The following is an 11,274-nucleotide window of genomic DNA, read 5'->3' on the forward strand; positions in this document are numbered from 1 at the left end:
GGTTATATGTAGAAAATTAGCCCATTTTGTGATGGTACAAGAAAAAAGTGTCTTTTTTCAGATATTATTGATGCACCATTCTTGTAATTATCTGCTAAGTTTCAGTTTCAATTCCGTATCTTAAAAGCAACTTAACTTATGAGCACAAGACAAAAAGGGGTATCAAGAGTGTCTAACAATCAAAATATCACCGCCTGTCGCCCAACAAAAGTTGAACATAATTTCTAATTCATAACTTTTTAATTTAATTTTTTTTTTTCATGGTTGAATTAAGAAACATATTGAAAAATTAAGTAATGTACAAAATAAATCAGTTTTAGATTGTACACTGTACACTGAAAATAAATCAGTTTTAGATTGTACACTGAAAATAAATCAGTTTTAGATTGTACACTGAAAATAAATCAGTTTTAGATTGTACACTGAAAATAAATCAGTTTTAGATTGTACACTGAAAATAAATCAGTTTTAGATTGTACACTGAAAATAAATCAGTTTTAGATTGTACACTGAAAATAAATCAGTTTTAGATTGTACACTGAAAATAAATCAGTTTTAGATTGTACACTGAAAATAATTCAGTTTTAAACCTCGTGTTGCATAATGAGTCACGTAAAGATCTTGCTCAGGAATGTATGGAATGCGGGATAAATATGAAAGTCGTGAACTTGACATTCACAGGGTACTAGTAGAAGGTATCTAGACATGTCATAAAAAGAACACTAATATATTTATTTGTTAACATTAACTTAAATTATTTTCAAGAATCTACATGTCACTTTCTGTTGGGGAGGGGACACCCGGTATATCAAGTTTAAATTGATATGAATATTAATTGACTCCAGATAACTGAAAAAGTAGCCAAAAGGTGAGATAAATCAGGATGTGACCATGACGGACCAACAGTCGAAACATTTCCAGACAGAGATTCGTCATAAAATACAGGACATTGTAGCACTCATACAAATTAAGAAAATGCCCCTTTACGATTTTGGTGACGAGCTCTCCTTATCCTCGGTACGCCGCCAATAATATCACGTATCGTCCATCACTAAAATCCAAATCTTACACGTATAAAAAGTCGTGGGTGTTACAAGTCACAAAACGTCTTTACATATCATTGGTTGAAGTTTGTATCACTTGAGATGATTGGTTGTTTGTGATTTCTTACTCTGTGATTCGTCAATTTAAAAATCCCGCTTCATTCTCACACGTATAAGATGCAATCTTACGCGTATAAGATGCAACCTTACACGTGTAAGATTCAATCTTACACGTGTAATCTTACACATTTATCTTACGCGTTTTTTGGACCACTTGGCCATTCATAATCTTACACGTGTAATCTTACACATTTATCTTACGCGTTTTTTGGACCACTTGGCCATTCATATTAAACCTCCATCACACGGAATAATATTAGCTGTACATCATCACTAATTATATCAAGGGAATCAATTTACGCCAAACGTTTGTACACTAAAGATATTTGTGTATCTGCAATTCATATTTTTCACACAGACGGTGAAGCTGATGACCCGTGCCAACAAGTTACTGTAATCAGTCGTAACGATTGGGGAGCTGAGACCCCAACGACCGCCGTTAAGAACTTAGCGGGATCAGTATCTTACAGTTTTATACACCATACGGACGGGCTTTCGTGTTCCAACCAATCAGAATGCAGTTCAAGAGTGCGGGGCATTCAGAACTATCACATGAATACAAAGGGTAGGTATGCAGGCCTTGCCGTCTAGATTTAAACGGCGAGTGGTCAATCACTCGCTAGTATAATGCTAGGCGAGTGGTCAAATCATTCTCTAGTTGTATGTAGTGGCTAAGTCACTCTCTAGGTCTGAAATATCATTAATTCATACCAATATGAACCACGTACGCACTATAGAAACTTATTGACACCATCTCTTTCGTTTCCAGGGATTAAGGCTATAATTTATTACCGTTAATCGAATGAATACATTAAAAATGCTGAAACTTCAATGTAAATTGGATTCAATTTTGGGTGATCGCGATGGTTCGCAGGGAGCGATATTTAGTGCCTATGGCGAGTGGAAAATCGCTCACTAGCAATTGAGTTTGGGCGAGCGTTGGTGAGCGAGACTGATCGTTCGCCTCAAACGACAAGGCTTGGGTATAGTACAGCAGATTAGTGAATCAATCGATCCCAACGTGATATAAGCAACATAATTGGTATATACAATCCTTGTGTGTCACTTATTAGCACTGCAGATCAATCAATTTTGGTGCCAAATTGAGCCCACGATCATACAAGCACCATAATTGACATAATTATACTCTCCTTGTGGGTCACTTATTAGATAAAGTACGTTATTCAACGTTAGCCATTTGTGCAATCCCAGAATTCCGAGGTCAATGTTTATACAGGGGTCAAATTTCAAAGTTACTCAAATTTTGATTAAACTTATTCCAAAATATTCCTCAGGTCACAAGGTCTCAGAAAAATGTATAGTTTTACCCTTTCTATGGCTTGTATTTTCGGAGTTATGAGCAAAAAGGTCGAAGGTCATATTTGGGCTACAGAAAATTTCATCCGATTTCAATGAAAATGGTCTCACATATTTCGTCTTGTAATAACAATTAAGAAAAAGAAGCGTAACATTTGGTCACCTAGGAAGCACAGCAGAATAGACCTTTTTCCCTCTTTCCCATCATGCACTATTCCAGGGGGGTATGAGTGTCGCAAAATACATCATCTCCCCGGGGAGTACAGAGTTATGTTCATCACATTCTGGAATACGAACATTTCGACTGGTGCCATCATCACAAAAAAGGAATCCGCGATAATGATGATAATGGCGCCACGGTCACTAATACCTTTCGGGGCAAAAACAACATTTCTATGCCTTATGGACATGGTGTATTCACCCAAAAAAGTTTCCTGTTATTGAAACCTAACTTTGCATACATTTTATAGACCTAATGGTGAAAAACTGATGACGGGACACGCAGTGATATTTTACCGGCGTCCGTTTCACTTTTTTTTCGGAGTTGAAAATAAAACGAACACAAAATCTCTTACACAGATGTTCTGCATCGCTCCGTAACTGCATCACTCGTGTATTCAATAATTGCATAATTAGTAACATCGATGGCCTTTGCGATAATCCGCATATATGGAATCAGTATGCCCATATTAAGACAAAATAATTGCAACGGCCTGGCAAAGACCATCGGATGCACACGATCTATGAGGTTGATGAACTACGTCATACCCCCCTGGAATAGTGCATTGTGGGATAGAGGGAAAAAGGTCTATAGATCACAACAAATATGACGCATTGGGTATTGACCCTTTCATTATGTTACCTAGGCAACCTAGACTTCTCTGTAGTTCACTTGCCAATTATTGTGCATACTCTGGCTATTACATTTAAGCTTAAAACTCTGATTTGTGCACAATTGATAGATTGATAGAAATTATCACATCTGATCTTTTCAGTCACCGTACTCCCTCTGTTTGGTAGCTTCCCAAGTGGACTACTGACTTTGGATTGCGGTTAACATTTTTAATTTTAACATTTTTGATCTCAACACAAGATTAGACATACCTCAAATTTTCGGTCGTAACTTCGACCTTCATCGGGAGACTGGCAACCCAAGTTGGGGATCAGTGACCTTTTGGACACTTGACACCAACACTTGGTCGTAGACTCTTGGTAGCTGGTATCGGCCCCCGTCACGGTTAAGTGAAGGTTGGTTGATTCTAATGTAGATGGCCTCCTTGACACCTCTTTTGAAATACTTAGGTTCCCGGTCGAGGATCTTAACTTGTTCCAAATCAACTTGGTGCCCCGGGGATTCGATGTGGATGTGTTTGGAGACTTCTGACGAGCTGGAACTTGGACGACGGTGCTCAAGGAACCTGGCTTTCAAGGATCGTTCTGTTTCACCAATATATGATTCCGAAATTACACGTCAATAAAGCATTGGAGAAGTGTAACTATCCCAAATGGGCTTTTGTGCGTGCAAACAAGCCTAAGAAAGCGAGATCATCTGACAATAACAAGGACAATGCAAATGTAGAGACTAAAGGGCAAGTAGTGCTACCTTATATTAAGGGAACATCTGAGGCCCTGAGAAGAACTTTCAGTAACTACGGTGTCAGGGTTTGTTTCAAACCAACTCAAACCCTTAGACAGTTACTTGTGTCACCAAAAGACGTATAAACAAGACTAAAAAAGAGGACATAGCGGGACCAGTGTATTTTATCCCTTGTCAGGGAAAAACACTTAAAGGTCAGTGCTCGGAATCATATATATACTGCTTCAAATGCCACATTATTTAAAATCACCCATTTTAAGAGGTTACGGAATTTTTTTGGCAGGGACATTGGTACAGCAGTTTCACGTAAGTAAAATTGACATTGCTAGCAGTTTCCAGGATCTTCGAGGTAAACGATGAGGCCCTTTTTTATTTCAAGATTATGAGGTTATTGACTACTTAGAGTGCGACAAAAACACCTAAAAGTGATTCATGGTCAACTTATTTACCAGCATTAACATTTTAATAAAGTAATTTATTAAAAACTGAACATGAACATTTTAACATGAAAATTGGTAAGAAAGACCATACGAGCGCATAAGCTGATCCCAGTAAGGAGGGGAGGCGGACGCGAAAGGAATGATTTCTTTATGTGGTCTTTAGGAAATAGCTTGGTGCGTCATTTTCAATGTCTTCTTTTCATCCTCATACTCCTAGGTTGGAAGGATATTGGTTATAGTTTTCTAATTGGTGAAGATGGCAATGCCTACGAAGGACGAGGCTGGGATCAAAAAGGGGCTCATACCAAAGGCTATAATGACGTTGGTCTGGCGTTCTCTTTTATCGGCAATTTCATGAGAGAGTTGGTTCGTTTCTATGTTTCTATACCCTAAGCTCTACCCTAAAATTTACTTTATAAAAAGTTTTGCATCTGTGATTAGCAGTAATTTCTTTTTTGGCATCTTTCCGATCCAAATGCACATTTATTTTTCACTATTATGTAGGCTTATATACTGCGCCAATAAAATATCCTTACACTTAGAAAAATAATCACAATTTCAAAACTGGACAATATTGGGGTGAATTTGTTTTTTTAATAGATGCACTATCAAATCCTGCACATTATGACACCACATTGAATCCAATGTAACTTCATGAAGTAAAGTTACAAGCAATTGAATAGACGAAGGTCCAGTTTTAAAAGTGACAAACTGGCCTATACAAGGCACAAAAAGATTCCAACAAGCTCAACAAAGAGATAACAAAGTTTCTTCAATGAAGCGTTATTTAAAGCAGTTTTTATTTCAGTTTCTACTTCTCCGTACTTATCATAACTTCCATTTTATTTGTCAGTTCTTTTGTTTAAGTTTTCTTTTGTTCCTTTTGTTTTAAATTAAAGCCAAATGCATAAATTAACCATTCACCACTCTCAAACCAGATGTCTAGTCTGTGGAGTTTTGAATAGGCCAGTTTGTCGCTTTTAAAACGGGACCATAGTTTAATCAAATGCTTGTAACTTTGCTTCTTGAAGTCACATTGGATTCAATGTGGTGTCATAATCTGCAGGATTAGATAGTGCATCTATTAAAAAAACAAATTTACCCCAATATTGTCCAGTTTGGAAATTGTGATTATTTTTCTAAGTGTAAGGATACTTTATTGGCGCAGTATAGTTGCTATATCAACCCGGCTAGGAATATCTTTGGCTTTGCATCACTGATAGACTGAAATGGTAGTTATTTTATACAGCCTAACCAAAAATATAAGGAATAAATGTATTTAAAGCCATCCATTTTTACGACTTACTTTACTTACTTTTTACTTTAGTAGACCCGACCCCCTTGATCAAAAGCTACATTTACGATGAATCGTCTCCACTGCGATTGGTGAAGTTAAGAAGTTGGCCAGAGATTAGACATTCATAATTACGTTGAATATTACATTTTTAATCGTTTTTCTGTATCAATCATGAGTACTGGAGTAATCTGTAAACATGCTAAGGTCTAAAATTCTCATTTATGTCTGTAGTTAAACTGTATGTATTTTCTCTCTATCTATTTCTAGCCCAACCAAGCCGCTCGTGATATGGCACAAAACATGATAGCCTGTGGAGTACAGTTAGGAAAGATTCGATCTGATTACACCCTACGTGGACATCGGGACATGAGAGAGGGGTACAAGCCTACAGATTGTCCCGGTGACGCCCTGTATGCAGAAATACAAACCTGGCCTCACTATTAATAATCAAACCTGATTATGTTCTTCATAAACTATAAAACGTGATTATGATGCATATACATGTCGTCGCTGATTTGTGATGCGATCAAGCCAAATCAGTCGGAACTCGGTAATATTGATTTTGAGATATAGCCAAACAAAGGAAATATTTCCTTTTGTTTCCTCTTGTTTTGGAAACTCTTTAATTACTCATATCTTTGGAACTGGTTGCTCAATTTCAATGGGAATTTGTGAAAATGCAGCTTTATAAATGGTTTTTACTATCCTATAAGAAACTGAAAATTTAAAATTTCCGAGTTCCGACTGATTTTGCTTGATCGCATCACATTTAAGATTTTTTGTACAAAGTGAATTTATTAAGTGAATGAAACCCTATATTCTAATCTAAAATTGCTTTAAAAAAAAGGGGGGACTGTTACCCAAGAAAAGGATTAGAATGAGTATATATGTGTAATTTGAATTTTGCAACTTATTAAATTTAGCAGAGGTTTAACTTTAAAATATTTTTACCCCATTAAAATCGGATGTTTCATTGCAAAGTTTCGGCTATTTCAAGTAAACAAGGTGTCGAGAAATATGGTAACATTCGTTCGTTTCCTATTCTTAAGTTATACATGCAATTGAATTTTAATGTATTTATTGTTTTTCAAGGTGCGATATGTAAAAGAGTAACAATTACAATCATAATTTAACATTTATTTTACAGTCATGGACAAAAGTTTTGAATATTTTTATTTTTGTATCAAATGCAGTTTTCAATCATATTAGGAACAGATTTATTGTTCTGGAGTAGTGCATATATGAATGTTCTTTGATGTTTACATTACACAGTTTGTCAATTAAACAAAGAATTACCCGAGGAAGCGCATTACAATGGAAGGATCATACAATCGCAACACTTTTTGGTGGTCTCTTTGTCGCACAAAATGAGATTTAAGACACTAGCAAACTTAATTGTTTAAACAATAACGTAAACTCTCACTGTGACATGTTCAGGTAAGTCTCTTGCTTAAGAAAACACATCTCAATATTTGGTGTGTCCACCCTGGCCAGCTCAAGGTCATTTACGCGACGTGACATTCCCTCAACCAGGTTTGTCAAGATCCCTTATGGAATGTCTCACCAGCAAGCAATGAGGGCGTGTCTAAGTTCCTGCAGGGTGATTGGTTGGTTGTCCATGTTACCTATCCTGCAGGATACTTCTGCCCATAAGTTCTCTATAGGATTCATATCCGGGCTCAAATCCGACCAGTCCAGGAGTTCTACATTCTCATTTTCAAGGAATTCCCTCACGCGTAGGGCTCTGTGCCCCGTGGTGTTGCCATCTAGGATCACGAAATCGTTTCCGAAGTCTCCTCTTGCAAACGGAAGCATAACTGTATCAAGAACATACAGGTATTGGTCCTGGTTCATGTGTCCTTCTTGCATGTAGAGGTGTGATTTAGACCTACTGTGGAATGCTCCCCATACTGTGATTCCACCACCATCTCCCTGGACTCTAGGAAGGATACAATCCTCAAGCAGGGCTTGACCAACCTGTCTTCGGACCTTGAATCGGTCGTCTTGTCTGTAGAGGAGGAACCAGGCCTCTTGACTGAAGACCACATTATGCCAGTAGCCTACTGTCAAATCCCTATGTCTCTGTGACCAAAGTAAGCGCGCATGCCGATGCCTTTGCAGTAGTATCGGCTTTCTTATTGGTCGTCTTGCGTGAAAACCTGCACTAACCAGTATATTGTTCACAAGTTTCCTGGTAACAGGCGCGTTTATGGACCTCAGCCATTTTGTTCGCAGCCGGGATGCAGACTTTGTGCGGCCATTGCGGCAAAGTCTCAGGAGAGATCGGTCTTCCCTGGCGCTTGTCTTTCGGGGCCGACCTGACCTTGGACTAGGTGTAGTAGTTCCGGTCTCTCGACGTCTCTTCAAAAATTTAGAGACTGCACCTTATGTAATTCCTAATGCGGCACCAATATCCTTCTGTTTGTAGCCGCGATTACGTAAGTCAATGACGCGGGCGTATAAATTTGCGCTCAACTCGTACCCCATGATCAGAAATATTGTATACAACAGACAGATGCAAAAAAGCAAAACTGGTTTCTTCACACCGTAATGCAAAAGCCAATGGATGCCCGATAGTTCATTGGTCAGGTATAAGAAGCCATTGTCCTACATTAGGTATTGTGTGATATGGAATGGTACATAAGACCTTGACAGACATCCGTGATCCATTTTGCATGGCTGACGGTTATTGATGGTAAAAAATCTGCACTTAAAAACAGGGTTAAGCAAAAAAATATTCCAAACTTTTGTCCATGACTGTACTTTATTATTATTTATATATACTTTATTATTATTCATATATGAATTTTGCCTCAACAAATTTATATTCTAGTATATTTATAATATATTTCATAGTTTTTCACTTGGCTATTATTAGTCATTTTAAAAACGCGTTTATTTCAAAATGGTAATTTTATCAGCAATTTCAGGATTTTTCAGTCATTGTAAGTCCAAATGATTTGAAACTTGGCAGAAAGGTGTATTTTAAGTAGATCTAGAGAAGTACAAAGCCCTTTTTTTTTAACAAAATCCTCCAAATTTGAAATATGGTGATTTTCCCCAAAAATGACCAAACTTTGAACTTTTTGCATAAACACGATCTAAAAACGTCTGAAAAACAAAAAGGGAGCAAATTTTGTGAAAAAGAGCTCTGTACTTCTTTTTATTATGCTTCTAACAGTTAAATATTGGTGGTTTCAGACTAATTGTTGTTTTAATTTTTCTGAAAAACCGGAATAATTAGGTGTGTAAAAATCCAAAATGGCCGCCGTTACCATGGCAACGGTGGATGGGCGACGAAAAAATAGATTTTTGAGTTGAGAATTGTTACAGGAATACGCCAGTGATGATTGACTATCCAAAAAGTCCAAAATAACAAAAATTGCCTTCTTGGGTAACAGCCCCCTTTGACAGTGTAGCATAAGTATGTGCGAATTTATTCAATACTATTATATAAAGATCTAGTGCTCCATTGCATTAGCCTATTATGCTTAGAAGTAAAATTATATTATTAGCGCATTGTCATGCGCGTATTTTTTTTGGGGGGGGGGCTTTGGGGGCGCCAGCCCCCCGGGGTAAAAGCAAGGGGCGGCCAAAATGAAGGGGCGGCAAAAACAGGGGCGGTATAAACGAAGGGGGCTGCAAAAAAAAGGGTGGAAAAATTTGATAAAGCCTAATTTTTTTTTTTTTGCTCTTCACTTTTTCCATGATGCAGTCATGTCTACAGTAGAATTCACCTCGACCTTTGCAGGACTTAAACCCCATTAAAAGCTATTAAACCAAGATAACACTCATTGAAAACAGCTCAACTGATTAAATCATATCTTCTCTGGTTAAATACACACAACATATGTTTCTGCTTTACACGTACACTGGAGCAATGCGCTGGGATTATAGTTGGGTTAACGATTATAAAGCGAGCGCTAGAGAACAATTCTGTGTGGTCTTTGTTTACGAAATGAGACAATACGTGCTTATTGTTAACCAGCGTGATATTTTTGATATTTAACAGTACTCGAAGTAAACTTTATAAATCTGATGATTTATACTTAACGTGTATGTAGGTGGGATGAAATGCCGACGATCAATTGAAAATTTTGACCTTCCGTATTGAAGATATGGATTTTTTTTCCAAAACACCAAAAAAAATTAGGTCTTTTTGGGGAAAAAATCTATATCTTCAATATGAAAGGTCAAAATTTTCAATTGACCGTCGGCTTTTCCTCCCTGCTACATACACTTTAAGAATATATCATTAGATTTATATAATTTACTTCGAGGACTGTTATATATCAAAATTTGAAAAATATCAAATTTTTATACTTGGTCATAAAATTTGTATTATATTGTGATTTTCAAAAATGAAAATTATTTGATATCAGAAAGACATGCTTCGTATTCAGAATGCAATTCGATAGGTCTGAGGTGCTCTCATGTCCCTCAAAAAATACTGTCGAAACGCAATAAACGCTCATTTTAGATCCCTGAATGTATTACCAATTTCTGATTATGCACATTTGTTAAATTATATCTGTATATAATTTGAATGTAAACTAAAATAGTTCCATAACAGGGGATTTTGGCCGGTACCTTGGATTCAAGAAAAAATCGAGGTGGCCCGTGGGCGTCTTTTTATCCTATTAACCCAAGCAACATATGAATGGTTCTGGTAGCGAACGATGTTAGTTTTTTTCCTGGGATGGACTTGCCTATATAGCCAGTTCCCAGTCCCTTTATACACGGTCCCTGTGTAAATATTTTGGCCTCCACTATGTCCACATGTGTAGATTCTTAGTAGATTTCTAGAGTTTAAGGTTTCACATATCGTGGGAAGGCATGATTTTTTGTGTGTGTTCTGCATTAAAGACAGTCTGTGATCTAAATGAATAAAATGTTTAAATAAGAACTAGTCTAACAGCAAGGGGTTTTGATTTACAAACCCATGTCTACCAATCTTTGATACCATGGGTTGTATAGACCATCTAGCTCACTGGGGGGGGGTGACTATAATTGTAGGGTATGTTTTTAGCTAAAGAGCGTTTTCAAAACTGGCCATCAAAATGCATTTGTGGGACAATAGGATAAAGTACTTATTTTATAATAGTTTAGATCCATTCAAGTTGTAAATATTTTGACGGATTATATACTCAACGGTCAGTACAACGTAAAGCCGGACGTTCTGGAAGCTCAAAAACATTTTTTAGATCCATTCAAGTTGTAAATATTTTGACGGATTATATACTCAACGGTCAGTATTATATACTCAACGGATTATTTGACGGATTATATACTCAGCGTAAAGCCGGACGTTCTGAAAGCTCAAAAACATTTCAAAATGGCTGCCAAAATAATATCACAAAATGGTGTTGGATTGGATACTATCTCATGCGAGAAATTAATTGCCAGTTCATTCAATAGTTAAAATCACCATTCTTTGATACTATGGGTTGTTAGTGTAGA

At 37.0% G+C, this 11,274-nt stretch overlaps 1 protein-coding gene across 1 annotated transcript in view; it reads left to right on the forward strand.

Moving 5' to 3' along the window:
• The window catches only part of LOC140140052 (uncharacterized), a 31,712-nt gene extending 21,621 nt beyond the window's left edge, over window positions 1-10,091 (forward strand). The window contains exons 13-15 of the mRNA XM_072161869.1: window positions 1,522-1,728; window positions 4,735-4,883; window positions 6,082-10,091. Coding sequence (XP_072017970.1) covers window positions 1,522-1,728; window positions 4,735-4,883; window positions 6,082-6,258 — 533 coding nt within the window. The 3' untranslated portion in view covers window positions 6,259-10,091. The remainder of the gene's footprint in view (window positions 1-1,521; window positions 1,729-4,734; window positions 4,884-6,081) is intronic.
• Window positions 10,092-11,274: the final 1,183 nt, after the last annotated feature.

The sequence above is a fragment of the Amphiura filiformis genome, chromosome 2 (assembly GCF_039555335.1).
Source record: "Amphiura filiformis chromosome 2, Afil_fr2py, whole genome shotgun sequence".
NCBI lineage: Eukaryota > Metazoa > Echinodermata > Ophiuroidea > Amphilepidida > Amphiuridae > Amphiura > Amphiura filiformis.